The 22,306-nt window shown below is 38.2% G+C and overlaps 11 protein-coding genes across 11 annotated transcripts; 6 read left to right on the top strand and 5 right to left on the bottom strand.

Moving 5' to 3' along the window:
* Window positions 1–17: 17 nt before the first annotated feature.
* FDP41_005714 (uncharacterized protein) lies at window positions 18–2,165 on the bottom strand (the record flags this gene model as incomplete). The annotated part of the gene is made up of 2 exons (XM_044709269.1): window positions 18–1,524; window positions 1,675–2,165. The coding sequence occupies 2 exons, from the start codon at window positions 2,163–2,165 to the stop codon at window positions 18–20; spliced, it is 1,998 nt and encodes a 665-aa protein (XP_044559674.1).
* Window positions 2,166–2,678: 513 nt separating this feature from the next.
* Window positions 2,679–3,469, bottom strand: FDP41_005713 (uncharacterized protein; the record flags this gene model as incomplete). Its single annotated transcript, XM_044709268.1, has 3 exons — window positions 2,679–2,938; window positions 3,224–3,256; window positions 3,418–3,469. 3 exons carry the CDS (start codon window positions 3,467–3,469, stop codon window positions 2,679–2,681), a joined length of 345 nt encoding a protein of 114 aa, XP_044559673.1.
* Window positions 3,470–3,962: 493 nt separating this feature from the next.
* On the bottom strand, window positions 3,963–4,250 carry FDP41_005712 (uncharacterized protein; the record flags this gene model as incomplete). Its single annotated transcript, XM_044709267.1, has 1 exon — window positions 3,963–4,250. The coding sequence occupies one exon, from the start codon at window positions 4,248–4,250 to the stop codon at window positions 3,963–3,965; it is 288 nt and encodes a 95-aa protein (XP_044559672.1).
* A 1,494-nt stretch (window positions 4,251–5,744) lies between these two features.
* On the top strand, window positions 5,745–6,922 carry FDP41_005711 (uncharacterized protein; the record flags this gene model as incomplete). Its single annotated transcript, XM_044709266.1, has 2 exons — window positions 5,745–6,264; window positions 6,321–6,922. 2 exons carry the CDS (start codon window positions 5,745–5,747, stop codon window positions 6,920–6,922), a joined length of 1,122 nt encoding a protein of 373 aa, XP_044559671.1.
* A 186-nt stretch (window positions 6,923–7,108) lies between these two features.
* On the bottom strand, window positions 7,109–8,251 carry FDP41_005710 (uncharacterized protein; the record flags this gene model as incomplete). Its single annotated transcript, XM_044709265.1, has 2 exons — window positions 7,109–7,920; window positions 8,107–8,251. The coding sequence occupies 2 exons, from the start codon at window positions 8,249–8,251 to the stop codon at window positions 7,109–7,111; spliced, it is 957 nt and encodes a 318-aa protein (XP_044559670.1).
* Window positions 8,252–8,823: 572 nt separating this feature from the next.
* Window positions 8,824–10,254, top strand: FDP41_005709 (uncharacterized protein; the record flags this gene model as incomplete). Its single annotated transcript, XM_044709263.1, has 5 exons — window positions 8,824–9,481; window positions 9,595–9,699; window positions 9,797–9,963; window positions 10,046–10,057; window positions 10,108–10,254. The coding sequence occupies 5 exons, from the start codon at window positions 8,824–8,826 to the stop codon at window positions 10,252–10,254; spliced, it is 1,089 nt and encodes a 362-aa protein (XP_044559669.1).
* A 256-nt stretch (window positions 10,255–10,510) lies between these two features.
* On the top strand, window positions 10,511–12,865 carry FDP41_005708 (uncharacterized protein; the record flags this gene model as incomplete). Its single annotated transcript, XM_044709262.1, has 2 exons — window positions 10,511–10,790; window positions 11,163–12,865. The coding sequence occupies 2 exons, from the start codon at window positions 10,511–10,513 to the stop codon at window positions 12,863–12,865; spliced, it is 1,983 nt and encodes a 660-aa protein (XP_044559668.1).
* A 595-nt stretch (window positions 12,866–13,460) lies between these two features.
* FDP41_005707 (uncharacterized protein) lies at window positions 13,461–15,457 on the top strand (the record flags this gene model as incomplete). Its single annotated transcript, XM_044709261.1, has 4 exons — window positions 13,461–14,033; window positions 14,096–14,224; window positions 14,296–15,213; window positions 15,266–15,457. 4 exons carry the CDS (start codon window positions 13,461–13,463, stop codon window positions 15,455–15,457), a joined length of 1,812 nt encoding a protein of 603 aa, XP_044559667.1.
* Window positions 15,458–15,560: 103 nt separating this feature from the next.
* Window positions 15,561–16,838, bottom strand: FDP41_005706 (uncharacterized protein; the record flags this gene model as incomplete). The annotated part of the gene is made up of 1 exon (XM_044709260.1): window positions 15,561–16,838. The coding sequence occupies one exon, from the start codon at window positions 16,836–16,838 to the stop codon at window positions 15,561–15,563; it is 1,278 nt and encodes a 425-aa protein (XP_044559666.1).
* Window positions 16,839–17,930: 1,092 nt separating this feature from the next.
* Window positions 17,931–19,790, top strand: FDP41_005705 (uncharacterized protein; the record flags this gene model as incomplete). Its single annotated transcript, XM_044709259.1, has 1 exon — window positions 17,931–19,790. The coding sequence occupies one exon, from the start codon at window positions 17,931–17,933 to the stop codon at window positions 19,788–19,790; it is 1,860 nt and encodes a 619-aa protein (XP_044559665.1).
* Window positions 19,791–19,851: 61 nt separating this feature from the next.
* Window positions 19,852–22,306, top strand: FDP41_005704 (uncharacterized protein; the record flags this gene model as incomplete). The annotated part of the gene is made up of 3 exons (XM_044709258.1): window positions 19,852–20,433; window positions 20,480–20,780; window positions 20,998–22,306. Coding segments are annotated over 3 exons (2,192 nt in total), but the record flags the coding sequence as incomplete, so codon positions are not given.

The following is a 22,306-nucleotide window of genomic DNA, read 5'->3' as shown; positions in this document are numbered from 1 at the left end:
CAAAGGTCCTCAAGCCATCACTTTACCTCCTCTAGTTTGATGTTTGCTTGTGCTTTTTTCCATTGTTGAACAGCGTTGAATATTTCCTTGTCGTCGACTTGAGCTCTCGTGAATACATCTCGCATATCCACCAAGCAAGCCATCTCCAACTCTTCGAAAAGGCTCTTTGGAATTTTGGCATCTTCACTATATTCAGAGAGAATTCTTGTAAAGTCGTGACCTCTTTCATTCACATTGTCAATATTAAGTTCGAGAGGAGAGCCCAGTTGCAAATAGGTGTTAACGACAAATTGAGCTGCCTTTCTTTTCTGATTACTTTTCGTCTTTTTAAAATGTTGAATATCTCGATAACACAACACACTCTCAGGTGCAAAACTTCTCCGAGCATAGTCCAAAAATCTTTCAAACATTTTCTTATTTCTCAAAATGGCCTCCAACTCTGTTTCTTTCTGATACTGAGAACGTTTCTCCTCTCTGTAATCCCTCACAAAGGCATACAGCACTGGACATGCCACAGTCACAATTACTTCCAAAAACGAATAAAACAGCAATGTGTATCCATAAGGTATGAAATAATCCGTCAACACCACCACAATATCCAACAATCCAGCAACCACAAATGCAATCACAAAAAACACTTGAAAAATAATCAAAGACAATGCCTCCTTCTTAATGGCCCAAGTGTCTCGATCCGATTTCACACACAATATCAATGACACAACTTCAAAAAGCATATAAAACACCGACTCTCCTGCAATAATTAACACCATTGTCGTTGACATGGAACATCCTCTTTCAAATACAAGCATTCCACCCTCCAATAAAAAGATTCTTTTCGTTCCTGGAACGGTCGATCCCGATGTGTAAACTGCTTCTTCGACTCCTCCAAAAATTAACCACATGATAATTTGAATACACAAAACTGTAATGTAGGTCATGATGACAAATTTGTAGCTTAACATGAATTTGTAAAATTTGAATTTGTTAATTTCTGATTTTAACTCTAAAATGTCACGAAAATGATCACCATTCCAAGTGGTTCTGGCATCTGTCGTCATGTCAGCAGTCGTGTCTTCGGTGACTTCAGTACTGACATAATCCTCAAATTTGAAACCAGTAGAAAATTCTGTCGTAGGAGGTGACTCTATACATTTCTTATCGAGAATTTGATCATTTAAAGGAACAGTTGTAGCATCCTCTTGAGATGATGCATTCATAGAAGGACTTTTGATCGATGTATCTTCTTTAGGAATATTTTCCCGAGGTGTTTTTGTTTCCACTGATTTTTCAAGATTCAAGGAATCTATTTGAATCACTAAATGACTCGAAGATTTTTGAGAATCCAAAATGTAAGGAGTGGAATTGGTTCGAGATGGATTTCTTGGAGTTGGAACCAGTCCGTCATTTTCTAATTTTTGAACTTCCTCAGGAATGATACTGGTGATGGCGTTGGAAATTTTGGCATTTGACTGGGCAATGACAGCCCTTTCGAAAATGTTTGTTTTTTGTAAATTGAGTCGATACCTGTCGAAGGGTTGTTAGAGAGTTGACAAGCAGGTATGTGGAATAGGGTTGATGGTTTACAATTTTCCAAAAATGTAAATTTCGTCATTGACACATTTCCATGAATTAATCGTCACCAATTTCATCATCAATAAACACATCACAACTTACATAAAGAACAATCTCATACATCTAAATGCAGTCGGTAACAAAATAATTCCCGGTAACACAAAAAACAACAAGGTATAAATTCCACAAGGAAATATTTTTCTTCCAATCAGAAAACGCAATGTCATTCCAACCACCAAAATCATGGATGCAATCAAAGTCATCACCAAATACATTGGATTTCGAAATTCAATGTGTCCATTCTTTCGTTTCCAAAATATTCCAAAAAAGGAAAATGACACCACTAACAAGTAGAAAAATAAAAAGACACCCGAGAAAATGGGAGTTACGATCGAGTCGGGACAGAGTCCGTATTCGAGTTTGGGATTGCTTTCTCGACTCCAGGAACCGAGTTGAAATAATATAGGATGACAAGTGTCATTGATGTTGGTGGAATTGTTGGTGACGAGAGAAGAGTTTTGTTGCTGTTGGAGGAGAAGCAGAGTGGATAGGGAATGAAAGAACGAAGGAAGAGGTGACGATTTTATCAACATCTCGCAAATTTTTTGGACTTTTGACAGTTTGACAGGACCAAAGGAAATGGAAGTTACAAAGTGCCGATTAAACGCACTGATATCCCGTAAGATGATCGTCTTTTGTGGTTGGCAGCTACAAACCTTTAGCAATTAGAGATGTGCCAGGATGGTCGTTTTTTTTTTGAAATTCGCTCATTCAAATGTAATGCGACAAATAAATCCTTTCATGACGAAGATGCATGAATCGCTCTCTCCGCCATTCTCGTCAATTCGCATTGAACGTCAGCACTGTTTGAATTCAACCGGTTATTGAATACCTAAACTGCCAAAAATATACTGAATTCAATATATTGAACCACTGAAAGATATTGGTAACAAGTCGATGAATGTGAACTGGCTCTTTATCAAATGGATTACATAATGGTCTTTCAAAAATTGTGAAAAATTATTGTTCAATAATAAATATCAATAATAAATGTTCTTGAATTCTATGCAAATCTTGCATCGAGTTAAAAGGATGTTTCGAAAAGATTAATTTTGAGTTGGAGTTTGTGGAACTTGAGTTTTTGGTTTTGTGAATTCATAATGAATTTTTCTTGTCAAGTGATATATTTGAACACTTTCATTAACCACGTGACAGTACAATAAAAGCATATTACGTGGTTTAACCATCCATGCAAATCTCATAAAAACTGCACTGTATGCACATAAAGCAACAGTCATTGGTCCTGAAACTTTTTCTGGGGGCCGTTTGTAATCTGCCAATCCAGCAAGAGCAATTCCCCAGTTAGCTGAAAATGGTAATGATGTCACAGAGTGTGAAATGGTTGTTGTTGTTGTTGAATATAATTGGTGTGTGAAATTCAAAGAAGTTGGAGGAAAGATTCATCATGATGATGACAATAATGATGGAAGCAATGATGGTGAGAAAGGATGTCATGAAAAATCCAATTGTTGTGAATAAGTTAAAATTTACAAAGTTTACAAATGTGAGATCAATGATTTTTCAAATATCAAATATTGAAAATTGAACAATATCATCAAGTCAGCAATGACTGTCATTCAATAAAACATACCCACTGGTCCCCAAAAGTGGGTTGTTTTCAATCCTAATTTTGACAATTTTTCCAAATAAATGATTCAATGGATGATTATTGTTGTTGTCATCATTATTTTTAATAAATTTCCAAATCGGTGAATTTTTTTGTGAACAGCATTGAGTAATCACAACATGTAATTTGTAATCATGCTCTCTCTCATCATCACGTACCAATAGGAGAATCCCACAATTTCTTGAATGTTGCTGTAAATCTGTTGGACATTGAATGGCAAATCGTTGTATTTTTTAATTGTGAAAACGCGAATTATCGAAATGACATAAAGTAAACAAGTCCGTTCGATACATCATCGACGGGTGGTTTCTTTGGAATGATGCAAAGATGGTGAATGATCGAGCAAGTGTGTTGTGATGATCAGAACAAGCTACGAGAGAGAGGATGAAGGTTTCGATGGATGTTGTTGTGAAGTGAGGATGATGTTGTTGTGGATGACGACCATCCATCGACATATGTAAGATTAATGGAGCGCGAACAACTTCGAATCATCGATCAATATTGTATGATGACGGTGTGCTGACATAAACAACAACAAATGTAAAGCTTAGCAAGAGAGTTTATACAAAATTCTCTTAATCATCATCATTATAATTTATAAGAGTGTGGAATATTTAGAGGAAGTGGGTTGTTGTCATTTAGGATGAAATATATAATAATATATTTGATATTAAATATGAATTGAAAAGAGAGTCTCTCATATTTACTTCTTAGACTTCTTAGAAGACCTCTTTCTATCTTCCTCTTCGTCTTCATCCTCATCTTCGTCTTCATCCTCGTCCTCATCTTCATCCTCGTCTTGTTCTTCATCCACATATTCTTCATCATCTTCGTCTTCTGGTTCCTCTTCTTCCTCCTCCTCTTCTTCTGGAACTTCTTCTGGTTCAACCTCTTCTTTGGTTCTCTTAGTTCCCTTCTTGGTTGTTTTGGTTTCTTCTTCTTCCTCGGTTGGAGCGACTCCTTCTTCGACTGGTTCCTTTGGATCGACCATCTTGTTGTTGTTGGGGTGGTGAGAAAAGTGTGTTTGAGATGATGATTCCTCTCACGAGTGTTTGTTTTTTTTGAATTTCCGTTACACAAAATGTGAAACCCATTTGGCATCAAGGCAAAGCCAACCTTCAGGTGGCTACCACCCATCATGCTGCTGGATCGATCTTGCAAGATGGGAAGAACTCAGTTTGCAAACTTCCTACGTGGTGATGATGATTGTTGTTGTTTCCTTCAATCTTGAAGCCAACGAGAAGGTCCTCCAAAAGGCGCCAACTCGTGAGTTCCGGAATTAGAATTTTTCTTCTTGTTGTTGGCCAATAAGGTTGTTGAATCATGATTACCAGAGGTGAGTTCAAGAACATTACTGAATTCTCCTCTCCGGATTAATAATAATCAGAATTCATGAGAGAAGATGTGTTTTGATATTTCATCGTCATCATCAACGTCATTCCAAATAATAAATGATCATCATCCCTTCTCGGTTCGTATTTTCATTTTCTTTTACAAAAACTCTTTCAAATCTTGAGGTCCATTAATTATTTAAACTTTTCTTGCGAGAAAGTCCAAAACAAGAAGGAAGTATTGAATCAGAAATTACGAGAGTGTTGTAAACTCGAATACGAATGCATGTGTATGTATGGATGAGGATTCCGATGTTTCAAAAAACAATCAACACGCCAACTGTTAGGTGTTCAAACACTGTACTTGATCAAGAGTGAGATTCTACATGTAGCGTGTTGGAATTTTGGAAAATACATCAACTTTTGTGGAAATGACAAGGGAGCCAATCTCTTCACATCTTCTTTTCCAAAATGCTTAACAATCTTGTGGTTATCACTTTAGGAATGACAATCTCTGCTGCTCACCATCCATAGATGTGTGTTTTACAATATTGGGGTTGTCGTTGCTGTCATTACAGTTTATGCATTTACTCTTCCTGCTTCACAACTTAGCCATGAGTCAGTTCAGAACAGCACTGATTTTCAGTATTCATATTTATCGGGGCAATGTCATCGTTCTAAAGCTCTTATTATGAAGCAGTTTGTCAACCACCTTAATAAGCACTAATCAGTAAATTCATGAAATTCTCCTTGAATAGCAAAAATTATTGGTGTTAGAGATAACACTGAAAGAGTCTGACCACGTTTATTGTGAGTTTCGAAAACGACTTGCTCAAATTCGGTCAACTTTTTCGAAAATCACAATAGGACAAGAGATGATTGATTCTGATTGAGAGAGTGGTCGTATTTCCTATTCTAAGGAGTACTTATTCATATCACAAAAACACATGGGTATCTCTCAAGAACGACAATGCCTTTCATTTCTGACTCGGTTTTTGACAATGACATATTTCTGAATTCGCGAGAGAATTGCCCTTCCTACCTCTTACTGCAAAAAAAAACAAATGTCTTTAATGAGAGATCGCAGTCGTATGCTGCTGTTCTTAACAGTAGTGTTCTTGTTGTTATGGCAACCCATAGATGTCATCAACAAGATGCCAAACGTGGAAGCCGTTTCATCTCAAACCACTAGCCAGAGTGAATCTCTCGATCCAAATACTCACCCCACACAACAAGCCATTGAAAGAGTCTTGTCGAGCAAAGAATTGAAAGACCATCCATCCAGAGAAAGATTAACCTCTTCCCGAAGTGTCGAACAATTTCAATTCTTTGCAAAAATTGAAGCCTCGAATGAAAATCTTGCCACTGAAATGATTCTGAATGGAACCGTCTTGACATTCAAATCTGCCATGAGCATTTACGTGTACCAATTGGATGTCCTTTCTTCCAATATTATGGAATTTAGATATTACAAGACATGTATCAACGATGTACCTCCCAGAGTGTTGAATCGAGCAGATGGTGGAATCACTTTGAAGATTTTCGATCCCACTGATGCAGCCATTACCTATTCTTTCCACATGAAGAGAAGTGAGTTGCCCTTTGAACAAAAGATTGAAATGATGTTTCACGAAATGAGAACAGAGATTAAATCTTTGAAGGACAAGATGTGGTGTAAGTATGATATTGAAATTGGACAATTATTTTAATATGAAATGGTGATTCGACAGATCTTGACAGTAAGGTAAACAAAATTGACACTTCTAAAGGTACTCGTCCCTTTTATTTACCTTTACCTTATTCCACATCATCATCATGTACTAATGGTTTCCAACAATATACACTTCAAGGAAGACCTTTCTCATGCAAGTACACGTCGGGGGGAGATCCTTATCCATATACCAGGGAAGCATCTTCGGCTATTGATTTTTTGTGTGTTCGTTTTCCTTTCGACACAAATATCACTAGGGTGGAGATGGATATCGTCAATCAAGACTGTGCGTCCACTGTTCCCATTCCATTCCATATCGTTGCATTCGTTTCAACAGGAGATTGTGTTTTTAAAATTAGCACACCAGACTCGACATACTCTACAAGGTATATCAACACTCGCTGTGGGCTGCAACGAGCAGACAAAGGACCAACCACTTCCTCTTCTCGAACACTTCCCAATAACAGTGACGTTCGTGTAACTACCTTAGAAACGACCATCTCTGCAGGAGGTCTTCATAATATTCTTTGTTTGGGGGTCTCCACCAGTGGATTCGTTTTTTCTCAAAAGTCATTTGATAATACGTGTTCCTATCAAATCTATGGAGTTAGAGCGTTTTAAGCAAACTATTAATCAAGCTTCCTGAAGAAAGGATTGACTGGATTGTAAGATGTTAATTCTAAATTCTCTTCATTTCTGAAATTTTCAATAAATGCACAATATTGTCTTTCAGATATCGCTTATTTATTAAAGAATCTTAACAAGATGCAATTATGATCAATTCCTAGAGATTTTCTTGTGCATGATTTATCTACGTCTATTTGAATTTCCATTGCGAGTGTTGTTGGATTGTTTCACAACACGTTCTCCTCTATCGGCACTAATGACAAGGTCATCAAATTTGGAATTCTTATTTTTGCTTTGTTGTCGATTTCTATTACCATTTCTGTCTTTGTCTCTACTGTATGGAATTTTGTTAAATCGATTCTTATAACTTCCATTTCTGCCATTGCCTCTTTCTCTTCTATGGGCAGTGTTGTTGTCATCGCTGGAATAATCATCTCTGTCGCTGTTGTCACGATCAGATCTTCCCCTAGTTGACTTTGAGATTCTTTCAGATTTTTCTGAATGTTGAGATGATGCTTGAGGTTGTTGTGGTAATACTAAAGTTATTGGATTGTTTCCTGCGTATGGAGGAAGATATCCACCAGGATTTCCGGTGATTGGTATTGAGAGAGCAGTGTAGGCAGGAGTATTTTGTGATACTTGTTGTTGTTGTGACAATGCTTCCTGAACTGCTTGTCTCACAATTTTTTCCAAGTTTACATTGGAATTATCAGATTCCTTCTTTGAAGGTCGTTTTTTACCAGTATCTTCATCGGATGAATAATTCCTTGTTGGTTTTGAAGTTTTCTTTGCATTTTTCTGTATTTTGTTTTGTTTGTAATCGAATGATGTTCTATCGTTGCCCTTTGAAGGGGTGTTTCTATTGCTTTTAGGGACTGAGATTGAAAAAACAAGATCCTCAGGAGCTGGATCTTTCTTTTTCTTGTTTGGCTTGTTTTGATCCAAGCTCTTGTTCTTTCTATCAGTTTTGAATACTTTCTTTGTTGATTTTTCTAAATATTACAAGTGATGCAACATCAAGATTAAATGAGTTTGGAAAATTAATCCATGTTAACCGTGTGATGATTAATTATTATTAAAATTACCATCAAGGTGAAAGGAAAATACAAGTCCGCAAATATTTGAAAAATTAGTAATGTATACATTCTCATCAAGTGATGATGATGAAAAGTACATACCTTCTCTTGATGGCTTTTTGGATGACGATCCATTCTCTTGTTTCTTTCCTTGTGGCTTCTTTTTACCTTGTCCGTTCTTCTTTGTGGTTTCGGATGGAGCCGATTTCAACATCTGGCTCAAGGTTTCAGAGGTAATACTTTCCATAATGTCGAGAGGTTGGTTGTACTCTTGTGTGTTGAATATTTTTTTTTGTAAAAAAAGATGATCGTCGGACTGATTTGGCCAGTCGATCATACAACACGTGATCTAAATTGATTACTCGCTTTTTGAACTGTTCCTTTTCACATGTATACAACATAGAACCGATGATGATCATTTACAAATCTTTAATCATGTCTTGGTGAATCCGTTCAAATAAAAATGCCAATTTGTCAGAACATGGAGTGTGTCAACAGTTTCCAATTCACCCATTGATGGATTTGTCAAATCGAGAGAGGATATGCTCGGACTTGGACCTCCGCGTAGATGAATTCAAAAAGGAAGAGCGAATGTCCTGATGATGTTTGCTCGAGGTTGACCTGATCAAAACGTTCTCTCTTCTAACAGATAAATTAGGCTTCTCTCAACTAGAATTCAAAGAGAGCAAAAAAGAAACATCATCACAAGTAGATTGATTGCCATTTATATTAGCATTATTCAAATCATTTCATCCAATATTGTTTCTTCTTGTCCTCTAGCCATCATCATGATGATTCAAATTGCTTTGGATCAAATCAATGATTTATGGCCAACTCTTTGGAGAGAATATACTGACAGCATTGACCACTGAAAGATGGAAAATTCATCATCGTGCTTGCTATGCTGCATTTTCTGATGACAATTTGCGCTATGTTTGTGATATGGCTGTCAACTCTACAGATACTCTCTTCAACACGAGATGGAGAAAGGCATCTTTGGTGGACCCCATTCGAAAGAGTGTGTTCATTAATCCTAGTGCTGACTTTTCAAACCTGACTTTGAACGTATTGGGAGAGGCTGCTTTTGGATTGTCTTTTGGTTCTTTTGATGAAGAGAACGAGGAGGGAAGAGAATTTTCAAAAGCCTTAGAAAAGTTGACTTTGGATGGTCTCATTTTGAGAAGATACGTCTTACAGAACATTCCCTTCTTGTATCCACTGTTGGCCATGATCACTAGCGTTCAGGCAGCTCAGGAAAAGACAAGAAACGTTCTCCAGAGAAATATCGATCAAAGAAAGAGGGAGCTCGAACAAAGTGGAGATGAGAGCTTCGAGAGACGTGATGTACTAAGCTTGCTAGTGAAGGCCAATATGCAAGATAAGATTCTCACGGATGAGATGCTGATTAGTAATGCTTTCGTGTTGTCCATTGCTATCATACAAGTAGTGCAACTTGTCAATGGGCTCTTTTTGAGTTGTCCAAGCATAAGGACATTCAAGAGAGAGCACGTAAGGAGGTGTTAAGCATACTCGACTCTGAACACAAGCCCTCGTTTGGTGACTATCCAAAATTTCATTATCTCAATGCAGTGATTATGGAAACGTTGCGACTCCACCCTCCCATTACATCTGTGGTCAAGCAAGTGTGTAAGAAAGAGACCACCCTTGGAAAAATAGCAATTCCAAAAGGAACAGGTAAGCATTGAGAAATATTCTGATCAGAAGCTCATGCTAAACATGGCGAATTCATTTCACATGTGAAATAATACAACGTTATGGTCTCATTAACAAGAAATTGATGTATTCATTGGAGGAGTACATACAGACCCTCGATATTGGGAAAATCCTTATACATTCAATCCAGAGAGATCTGTGAAAGAAGAGGACAAATCAAGAGCAAAGCATGACTTTTCATGGATTCCATTCTCTGGTGGACATCGAAAATGCATTGGATATAGGGTATGTTATCTTTGTCTATTATATTTTTGATTATTCTCAATATTTATTGCTGGTTCCTAACTTTTGACATATTCACAAATAGTTTGCTGAGATGGTAAGTTAGCTAACTGTGACACTTCATTTCTAATCAATCATTGTGAATAGGAAATTTGCATGATCCTTAGTCGCATGTTGCAACAGTATGAATTCGACATTGAGGATGCACATTTGGTTGGTGAGGTCGTTGGTATAACAGTTACTCCAAGCAATCTCAAGATTAAAGCAGCTCCACATATTGTTAGAGAGGTTTAGTTAATCTACCCACATTTGGAAATTATTTCATTTAAAGATACCTCTGCGAGTTGTTGAAAACCCTCACTCACAACACATTCATTGATCTTTCTAATATCCAGCTTGTTTGATATCACCACAATGATGACTTGATGACTGCAAATAAACTCTTGTTTGTTTGTTTTGCTCAAAAACTCTATAAAACCTCTATGTTTTTCTTTTTTGAAAGCACTTGTCCTTTCCGAATGATTCTTCAAAAAATCGATTTGTTTAAAAAATGCTGTCCTCTCAAAATACACGTTCCGCCCTCAAATTGATTGAGAAGGCTTTCATCAACAAGGTGCTATCATCAAATGCCTCCTTGGCTTACATGTCATCGGGTAGCATGAATTTATGTGCCAAGAGAAACTATAGTCGTTCTAGTAACTTGAAGAGAATGAATTTCATTGCTGCTAATCAGTTTTCAATGAAGATGAAGAATCAGTCAATGATGATGATCATGAGCAACAACTTGGAACAACAACAAATGAGAGGATATGCTAGTCTTCCAAAGGGAGGTAAGTAATTTAGCACTATTTTTCAATGAATCATGTTTTACAATCTATGTACTGATTAATATTAATATGACGATGATGAAAATGGCCCTGCCGATGATGCCGTATTTGGAATGTATGAATATTGTGTAAAAATTATAATGATGGTATGCCTTTGATTCCTATTGTATGAAACGGATGAATTAATTCGCATCGCTTACTGCTATTGCGTCCATTGTTATTATTGTCATCATTCGATTGTATTACGACAATGCCTTGATACAAATCATCTGCTATCATGAATCATCAACATGTGTTAATATAAACACCAATCGTATGGCGAAATGCGTTAATGATCATTTTTGGATTCGAATTCTATTGAATATCACTAAACAGCTTCTGTCATTAACATGCCTGCACTTAGTCCTACAATGACAACAGGTAATATTGGAAAATGGTTGAAAAACGAAGGTGACAAGATTAATGCTGGAGATCTTTTGGTTGAAGTTCAAACAGACAAGTCAACTTTAGAATTCGAATTCCCAGAAGAGGGTTATTTGGCAAAGATTTTAACTCCAAATGGTTCTAAGGACGTTGCACTTGGAAGTCCAATCGGTATTCTTGTTGATGATGCCTCAAAGATTTCCTCTGTTCAAAACATCACATTGGCTGATTTGGGAGCTTCATCAGGAGCTTCTGCTACTAGTGCCCCTTCAAAGACACCATCAACAACACCATCCACTCCATCAACACCTACTACATCAACAACATCTCAAAAGCCAAAGGGTGTTCATGAAATTACAATGCCAATGCTTTCACCAACAATGACAAAGGGACGTATTGGATCATGGGTTAAACAAGTTGGTGACAAGGTTTCACCAGGAGACATCATTTGTACTGTTGAAACTGATAAGGCCACAGTTGATTTTGAATTCCAAGAAGAAGGTTATTTGGCAAAGATTGTTGCCCCACAAGGTACTGAAACATCTCTTGGAGAAGTTATTGCCATCCTTGTTGATAAGAAGGAAGATTTAGCAACAGGTGCCTCCTACACACCATCTGCCGCTACTGCTGCTCCTTCAACACAGCAACAGGCTCAACCACAACAGCAACAACAACCACAGTCACAACCACAAGTTCAACCTCAACAACCTACAAGCATACAACAAGGTGCTACTGGAGGTCGTATCTTTGCATCTCCCTTGGCAAAGAAGGTTGCAGCTGAAAAAGGAGTTGATTTGAGAGAAATTGGATCGGGAAGTGGAGATTCGGGAAGAATTATTAGAGCTGATGTCGAGGAATTCCTTATGCGTAAACCAACTATTCAAGAACAACCAAAGGTTGCAGCTGTTGTTGCCCAACCACAAGTTATGCAAGCTGGAGTTCCAACTGCTTCCTATGTTGATATTCCAGTATCTACTATTCGTAAGGTCATTGCTGAACGCTTGACTGAGTCAAAGAGAAATATTCCTCACTATTATTTGACTGTTGAAATTGAAGTTGATAAGTTGTTGAAGGCAAGAGAAGAGTTGAATAAGGCTGGTGAAAAGAGAGGGTTCAAATTGTCTGTTAATGACATGCTCGTTAAGGCTGCTGCTCTCGCAATGAAGAAGGCTCCAGAAGTGAATAGCTCATGGAATGACAGTTTCATTCGTCAATACAACAATGTTGACGTTTCCGTTGCTGTTCAAACAGACAATGGTTTAATTACTCCAATTGTTTTCTCTGCTGAATCAAAGGGACTCGCACAAATTTCAAATGAAATTAAGGCGCTTGCAGCAAAGGCCAGAGAGAATAAGCTCAAGCCACAAGAATTCCAAGGAGGTACATTCACTATTTCAAATCTTGGAATGTTTGGTATTGATGAATTTTCAGCAATCATCAACCCACCTCAAGCATGTATTTTGGCAGTTGGTAAATCTCAAAAAAAGGTTGTTGTTAATGATAATCCAACCTCGCCAGAAGACAAGTTCAAGGTTGTGACAACCATGAAGGTCACTTTGAGCTGTGATCACCGTGTTGTTGATGGAGCTGTTGGAGCTCAATGGTTGCAAGAATTCAAGACACTTCTTGAAAACCCACTCTACATGACACTTTAATTATTGACACTGGAATTATTTTGATTAAATTACAAGCAATTTGAATATTTTGATACAAAGAGCCAAAAACAGCAAAACCAACAAAGAAAACCCTTAGGCCAGAACAGCGACAGTTTTTTGAGCTCAAAAAAGTCCATTCATCAGACCTTCCAACAGATCGTTCCTTTATCGCACGAAACGTCGGATTTTCAGTGACAGGTTTGGATGGATGACTGAAATGCAATATCCAAAAATTAGTGGATCGCGTCCGTTAATTATCATCATTTAAAAAATCAACAACACATGGTGTAACAAGCTTGAATCCCTCTTGCTCCCCTTATTCTGCAGCGATTCGTCCCTTCTGTTCACACAGCAATTCCAGCGTCTCACCAGCAGCAATCTCATCATCCTCCAACACCCACCATTGTGTCAACAAGATCTCATGACAATAAGATCATCTTCAAAAGTTGGCTGTTTCAACCCTACAGTCAAGGCGTTGTCACAGCAACCTTGTGCGAAAACTAATGTAATATTATTCTCTTGTGTCTCATTAGTGGCGTTATTTCTAGTCCTATTTCACACAAGCCCAATCACCGCATGGTCTTACCAACAAACCATGGTAGCCAGTTATAATACTGGCAATCCAACCTTTCAATCCATCTCCTATGGACCTCAAACTCAAAAGATTTATATTGCTGGAGGTTCAAAGAAAACAATCTATCAACTCTCTGGCAGCACCATAGTTCAATTAGTGAGTACATCAGATAATGCTGATTTGCTCACAGAGGCATCCACTACGGATGGTACAGCTGCTTCTTATTTTGATTTAGGATATTTTGCCGCAATAGGAAATACAGCATCTCCAATTTCATATTATTTGTGGGAAGGAACAAGCGGCAGTACAGGTACAGGAACAAATTATGGAAATACTGGTACTGGACTTTATGGTTTAAAGATTTCCAATATTCAGCTAGGGTCCAATCCATCAGGAATGGAGTACAATCAAACATACTTTATGACCAAGAATTCAGGAACTGTTGTTTTTGGTGTCACTCAAAAAGCTCCAACAAATTCGACGACTCTCTTTACTGGAACGAGTACAAGTTCAAGTACTGATGGAGCCATAGGTACTGCAAGTGTGAATGTACCCGGAACTGACATTCAGGACCTTCAATATTACAATGATCAGGTAAGTTTCAGATTAGCCTTCTTATTCGTTGCATTCTTGTCACTTGTCATAATGTGAACTAGCTCTTCTTTATGGAGCCAAACAAGTTGAGAGTTTTCTCACCAGTAAGCAATCCAAGTGGAGCCACAATTACTACACTATCCACTTCATTTGGTTCTCTTCCTGCCTTCATATCCATTTTCAATAATTACGTAAGTTGTTTTTTGCAACACGTAAATGACCACAACATTCACATCATTTTGAACGATTTCCACTTTCTCAGATTTTCGTTTCTAATGCGAACTTAATTCGAGTGTATGATATTTCGAACAATATTCTTGCAACCATTGCTGGTAACGGAGTCGTTCCTTCATCGGTTTCCACCATCACAACCTCAGCAACCTCTGTGGCCATTGATCCCAGAGGAATTGTTGTGACCAGCAATGGCATTATTTACTTTGCAGAAGGTTATTACATTAAAAAATTGAATCCTGTATGTGATACCAATGAAGATGTGGCCACCAATTCGTTCCCTCCTTGCACATGCAAAGCAGGTTATACGAGAAGTACATTTAACGGAGCTTGTACTCCTACATGTACTCCGTCTTGTCAAAATGGAGGATCTTGCACTTCTCCAAATACTTGTACTTGTGTGGGATCATGGACCGGTTCGCAATGTACCATTCCAAAATGTAATGGAATTGCTCAAGGTCAATCAGGAGTTTGTAACAATCAAGGATCTTGTGATGGACCTGAAAATTGTCGTTGCAACTCCAATTATGGAGGTCAATATTGTAACATTCCAAAGTGTTTTGGAATATTAGGTAATTTGACGTCACAAGTGTGCAGTGGAAGAGGTAGTTGCAATTCTCCTGACACATGCTCATGTTCAGGATCATGGGGTGGTAACCAGTGTCAGTTGCCAACTTGTAATGGATATACACAAGGCCAAGCAGGAGCATGTAATGGAAGAGGATCATGTGATGGACCTGAAATTTGTCGATGTACAGATTCCACATCCTGGGGAGGTCCATATTGTCAATATCCAAAATGTAATGGAATTTTATCCAACGACATTTTAACTGTTTGCAACGGAAGAGGTACTTGTAATTCACCAAACACTTGTGTTTGTAACTCAAATTGGGGTGGCACATATTGTGACTTGCCAAAATGTAATGGTATTTTACAAGGGCAAGCGGGGGTATGTAATGGAAGGGGTACATGTGATGCTCCCAATGTATGTAAATGCACAGATTCGTCATCATGGGGAGGTCAATATTGTGAGCTTCCAAAATGTAGTGGAATTTTACAGAATCAGACAGCTTTGGTGTGTAATGGTCAAGGAAGCTGCAATGCTCCAAATGTTTGTGTTTGTACCTTTCCTTCTCAATGGGGTGGCTCAAACTGTGATATACCAAAATGTTATGGAATTTTGGCTAATATGACCTCAGTGTGCAATTATGGAAATGGAACTTGTGTCAATCCAAACACTTGTCAATGCAAACTGCCATTTTCCTACACGGGAACTCAATGCCAATTTCCAATCTGTTATGGACTTGCTTCCAACAATTCTGGTGTGTGCAGTGGTAAAGGTTCTTGCATTTTACCAAACACTTGTTGTTCATTGCGACATTTCTTCAAAATGTTGTACAAATTTCTCAAAATTAAAAATCTTGCCATGATGGTATAATAGATGGTGATGCTGTAGGAAGAGGTGAAATAAATGACAATGAATTGAAATAAGAAACATGGTTTTGCGACTTCAAAGAGTTGAAAGATCATGAACACATATTGCAATAAGGGACATATGTAGGGAATGATCAATCGTTTTCGAATACTTGGTTTGTTTCGAAAGAGAATTAATAAAGGCCAATAAATCATAAAGGAAAGTCCAAGAAAAACTCCGGTGGCTGCAGCAATGGGATCTGTTTGTTTGGAAGGAGTTGGATTATTCGTGTCTTCCCACATGCATTGAGAGGTAGAACAAGAATAGCATGAAGCAGGAAACACCTTGGCGCTTAATGCAGCACTTAGTGAAGAATCTGTTTGAATCTTTAAGGAATCAAAAACTTCAGCGGTGAGATTTGATTTCAACATTTGAAGTGCAATTTCATAATAGGTGCGATTGATGTTCATTGGATTTTGAAAATACCAAGAAAACGCATTGATGTCCATTTCTGTTGTATTCACAAATCCATAACCTGCTCTAATTACTGCATAATCATGCGAAATGTAAAATGAATTGCACAATGACAGTGGAATAAACATTTGAGTTACAAATTGTCTCATCACGTCGTATAATGCTTGAGAGGCAATGCGCTCCATCATTCTTGCATCATTGGTTGTTGAAGAAAGCATCAATACCTCATAGGGACCAATATTCACAAGGTTAATATCATTCGAGATATTTGACAGTGATGTAAATCTTCTCTCTCCCAAAAAACAATCTCTGTTTTGTCGGAACATGATGGTGAAAAATGAATCCGTGGTCACTACCGCATCAAAATATTCAAAAACACTTCCCATCCAACAATCTGCTTCAGGCCGGTCCATTCTTTCAATTCTGTATTCATGAAGTGACGCATTCAATCCCAATAACTTCTCCACATACGATGTTTGCAGTCCAATAATGGTATGAACTCCAATGACAACATGTCGCTTGGAAGCCACTTGTTGCAATTGTTGAATGGATTCAAAACCATTCAATCCTAAATTCTCACCACTATTTGCGATATTTCTTCTTTTTAAGCTTGACATGATGAGCGAGGAGGTAGTGCCAATGATCGTCATTGTTGGTAATGAAATTGTACTTGTTGAAGCGTTCATGGTGATGGACACAATAGAAGGAACAAGAGTTGATTGTTGTTGCATTGGCCGGACAAGACGACTAGCGTGATGGACATTCTTTTGTGAGAGGGAGATGAGTCCCTGAGTTTGTACATGAACGTGAGAATTCATTCTGTGGGCTTCCAAAGATCGAGAAGATAGGAAGGAATGAAAAGGTGAGACATGAATTGCAAATACGCAGCTGAATAGATGGAGACTCAACAATAATAATAATACTATGATGGACCAACACCATGTAACAATGGTCAGTGGCTTAACTTTGATATTTGAATGTGCTTTTCCAAGTGCAAACATTTTTTTCTTGTCATGGAAAGATTGATATCTTTTGGCAATGGTCCTTTTGGGATGGAAAAATTATGCGTGGGAAAAATAGCTTGCCAAATGAATGGTTGACAACTGGTAAATGCTCCCCTCTTTGTAAAAGGCAGGGACACAAGGGTGCTACATTTCCTGTCTTCAGCGAATACTGAGCACAATATTTCTTCTTGTTGCCGAAAATCTGACACTATGGATGGATTTTTAGAATCACCCCAGTCCACACATAACACAGATGAATGAAATACACTCCGATTCAACCCGATTGACTCTTTCCACACTCACCCCAAGAGGGAATACGTATTAAACAGGTCATCACCGACCATATTTGTAAAAAAATGCCTGAGGTTGGAGAGATTGCTACAAACTCTTGTTTGGCCCATCATATCGCAATGATGAAATCATGTGTACCTTCATCGGAACGTATTCATCTCTCTCTAATGTGTTGTTCAACACGAAAGTCTCTTCTGTGTTTGGAGTAATTATTTTTTATAATTGCTATCGATTGAACGAGTCTCTTTTAACCATCCGTACCCATTCTTGGGCAGGGGGTACTCTTTAATGCCATAAATTTTCAATTTTGGATCGGAAGGTGTTGCTATGGATAACACAGTTTAAAAGGGACATGGTGGTATTTTGCCATACCATTACTCTCAAAGGAAAGAGAATCTGGTCATGAAAAACGTGCACGTTTTGAGTCCTTTGTCTGGCCATGGGTGATGGATCAACTAATACAGCTCATACAAAAAAATTGATATGCGTCGTTTTATCACAAAACTTGTTGTGATATGGCTCATTGTCTCTAGTATCCTTTCACTCATTGCTGTAGCAACTCCAACCCCCTTCTCTCTCTCCTCCTCTTCTGTACAACACAAACAACTTGGCTACAAGAATATTCTCATTTTGTGTTTACCATTTGCAGGACATGTTACTCCCCACATCGAACTTGTAGAGAGTCTGGCCCATAGAGAAAAAATCGGAAATGTTACTTTTGCAAACATTGAACTTTCAAAACCATTCATTAGATCATTGATAGAGAAGATCAATGCTGTAAGAATGACTCAAGCGAGCAACGCACTCTCAAAAATTCACATTCACTTTTTCAATGATGACAATTTGGAATTCAACACCCCTGCAAGATATGAACAAATCACAACAGAGATGGATTCAGTACCAGAAGACAAGGTGCATGAGATCATGATCCACCGTTTGTTGGTACCCTATCAAAGGCTTCTACTACATCAATTGGAAATTGTTGAAGTACATGATGGACGTCTTTTGAAGGTACTCGCATTAGGCACTCCTGAAGCATTATCCAACACGGAACAAGTCAAAAGATTTGTACGAATCAAGGAAGATCCTTCTCAAACCTTGTTTGAGTATGTTGTGGTAGATAATTTTCTCACAGCTCTTTCTGCAATTGTCGCCAAATACAATATAGCCTGTACAAAAATATTCAGCTCTATAATGAATGATCCATTGAGACATCCAACACTGAATGCTCCTAAATTGGAATATTTTACAAATTTCATTCACCGATTGAAAATTCCCTTGTTTATCAAGAAAGATCTTGAAATTATCAATCGAATAAGAAATGGAATTGGTAATCATTACTTTGATCTTGGTGACTTAAAATCAAGTGACACCAAATGCACTAGAATTCAAACAAGTAGTCTAGGACTTAATTATGCTTCATCTAGCACACAACAACCAAATTCATTCCTGGTGGGAGCTTTTATCAGTCATAAGAATTTACAATTAGAGGTTGAAAAGCTCAACCATTTATCTCTTGACTCAGAAAATTTGGAATATTATAGAATTGTTGAATGGATGAATGATCAACATGAAATACTGCTTGCCATTTTCGGATCAACCATGAAACTCAAGGAGTCAGAATTGAAGGAGTTGCTTGAAGCATTCCATAATTCTTTAAAACACACTACTGTTTCTATTGTTATGGCTCTTAGCTCAACAAACTTGATCAATTTCACAAAATTACGACACTCTCATTCGTTCATGATTGATAATTTGTTATCTCATCCAAGGTTCAAGTTGCTTACAAATTTCGTCCCACAAAAAGCTCTTCTTTCTTTTCAAAACGTGAAAGTAATGATTACACATTGTGGAGCTGGTAGTGTCAACGAAGCAATATACTTTGGGAAACGTCTTATTGGAATTCCATATGATTATGATCAATTTCGAGTTTCGAATATGATTCAAGAAACCCGTGTTGGTATTTCAATTGTTAGCTCCAAAGAGGAAAAAGGTAAATGGACATCTGACACAGTATATAATGCTATTACTACAATACTCTTTTCAAATGAAAGTGAGACTTTCAGAATACAAGTTCACAAAATGCAAACTTTATCAAGGTATGCTGGTGGAGTTGAAAGAGCAGCCGAAATTATTGAAATGATGGCACAACTCGAAGGAGATTTATCTTGGGCTGTTGTTGACAAACATTTGACTTGGTATCAGTTCTTTTTTATTGACGTTATTGGTTTTTATCTTGCCGTGATTGTGTCTTTAATCATTGCTGTTTGTCGATTTGGTTTTAGATGTTATTGCTGTAAAAAGAATGGGAATCTAAAGAAACATGTTAATACGCCGTATTAGCGGATGTTGTTGTTAATAATATTTCTCACACAGGGTCATTCATGAACGATTAATTAAAAAAATGTCATCACCGTGCGAAAAAATCTATCTTTCGCAAACCTATCAAAACACACTTGCCAACGTAAAAATAATTTCCATCATCAAATTGATATCCATATCGGAACAGAGAAATGTGAGAGAGGACCACAATTTGTTGACGAGTAATAATATCACCAAACAATTACAGAAATTATGTGGACATAAAGAGGAATTTTATAAAATTATTTTGGACAAGACTATTTTTCATCCACAAGGAGGAGGCCAACCATGTGATGAAGGAGTTATTTATTTAATTGTCAAAAGCTCAGAAATATTGTCAACATTTAAATTTCATGTTAAATTAGTAAAATTGGAAGACGATTTAGTTCAAATTGGTCATTATGGATGGTTTGAGAATAGTGATGAGATGGAACTTTTGAAACAACAATTACATGGAAATTCAATGACCACAGGACAAATTAGCTCGATCGAAAAGACAATGCATCATGTTGAAATTTTGGCAAACTTGGAAATTGATTTGGAAAAAAGAATTTTGTATACAAAGATTCACAGTGCTGGCCATGTGTTGGATTTAGCAGTTGTAAATTGTGGATACAACCAATGGGTAAGGTTTGGAATGGTCTTTTGATTATTAACATCTATCATAAAAGAAATCGAGTAGAGGATATCATTTTCCAGATGCTCCATATTGCGAATATCAACATTGTAACCAATTACCATCTCCAAATGAATCAATGGTAACCATAATAATGGATCAACTTAACAAGGAAATTGAAGAAATCATGACTTTTCAAGATTTGAGTGTCGAAAAAACTTTTGTGCCTTACCATGTCGAAGAGCCCAACCAAGAACTAGCTTCCAAATTTCTCAATAATCAAATTCCACCCTATCTTCCTCCAGGACAACATGTTCGATTTGTAAAGTATGGATCTGTAGAATGCGCTTGCTCTGGTACTCATGTTGACAAGTTCAAAGAAATTGGATTGTTCAAAGTTACTCGAGTAAAGAAACAAGGAGGATTGATTAAAATTTCATACAAAATCATGTGAGACATTAGTGTTCAATCAATGAAGAATTTTTGTTACTCAAGTGCATCTTTTATAGGGTTGGTTATGAGAATATCGCCCATTCAGTGAGCCCAAGAATTTGTAATTATCAAATAAACAAGGTTTGGGTTTGGGTTTGGGTTTGGGTTTGGGTTTGGGTTTGGGTTTGGGTTTGGGTTTGGGTTTGGGTTTGGGTTTGGGTTTGGGTTTGGGTTTGGGTTTGGGTTTGGGTTTGGGTTTGGGTTTGGGTTTGGGTTTGGGTTTGGGTTTGGGTTTGGGTTTGGGTTTGGGTTTGGGTTTGGGTTTGGGTTTGGGTTTGGGTTTGGGTTTGGGTTTGGGTTTGGGTTTGGGTTTGGGTTTGGGTTTGGGTTTGGGTTTGGGTTTGGGTTTGGGTTTGGGTTTGGGTTTGGGTTTGGGTTTGGGTTTGGGTTTGGGTTTGGGTTTGGGTTTGGGTTTGGGTTTGGGTTTGGGTTTGGGTTTGGGTTTGGGTTTGGGTTTGGGTTTGGGTTTGGGTTTGGGTTTGGGTTTGGGTTTGGGTTTGGGTTTGGGTTTGGGTTTGGGTTTGGGTTTGGGTTTGGGTTTGGGTTTGGGTTTGGGTTTGGGTTTGGGTTTGGGTTTGGGTTTGGGTTTGGGTTTGGGTTTGGGTTTGGGTTTGGGTTTGGGTTTGGGTTTGGGTTTGGGTTTGGGTTTGGGTTTGGGTTTGGGTTTGGGTTTGGGTTTGGGTTTGGGTTTGGGTTTGGGTTTGGGTTTGGGTTTGGGTTTGGGTTTGGGTTTGGGTTTGGGTTTGGGTTTGGGTTTGGGTTTGGGTTTGGGTTTGGGTTTGGGTTTGGGTTTGGGTTTGGGTTTGGGTTTGGGTTTGGGTTTGGGTTTGGGTTTGGGTTTGGGTTTGGGTTTGGGTTTGGGTTTGGGTTTGGGTTTGGGTTTGGGTTTGGGTTTGGGTTTGGGTTTGGGTTTGGGTTTGGGTTTGGGTTTGGGTTTGGGTTTGGGTTTGGGTTTGGGTTTGGGTTTGGGTTTGGGTTTGGGTTTGGGTTTGGGTTTGGGTTTGGGTTTGGGTTTGGGTTTGGGTTTGGGTTTGGGTTTGGGTTTGGGTTTGGGTTTGGGTTTGGGTTTGGGTTTGGGTTTGGGTTTGGGTTTGGGTTTGGGTTTGGGTTTGGGTTTGGGTTTGGGTTTGGGTTTGGGTTTGGGTTTGGGTTTGGGTTTGGGTTTGGGTTTGGGTTTGGGTTTGGGTTTGGGTTTGGGTTTGGGTTTGGGTTTGGGTTTGGGTTTGGGTTTGGGTTTGGGTTTGGGTTTGGGTTTGGGTTTGGGTTTGGGTTTGGGTTTGGGTTTGGGTTTGGGTTTGGGTTTGGGTTTGGGTTTGGGTTTGGGTTTGGGTTTGGGTTTGGGTTTGGGTTTGGGTTTGGGTTTGGGTTTGGGTTTGGGTTTGGGTTTGGG

This window comes from Naegleria fowleri (assembly GCF_008403515.1).
Source record: "Naegleria fowleri strain ATCC 30894 chromosome Unknown tig48, whole genome shotgun sequence".
Classification (NCBI taxonomy): domain Eukaryota; phylum Heterolobosea; class Eutetramitea; order Acrasida; family Naegleriidae; genus Naegleria; species Naegleria fowleri.
Note: the sequence above shows the minus strand (reverse complement) of the source record. Positions and strands in the feature narration are given on the sequence as shown.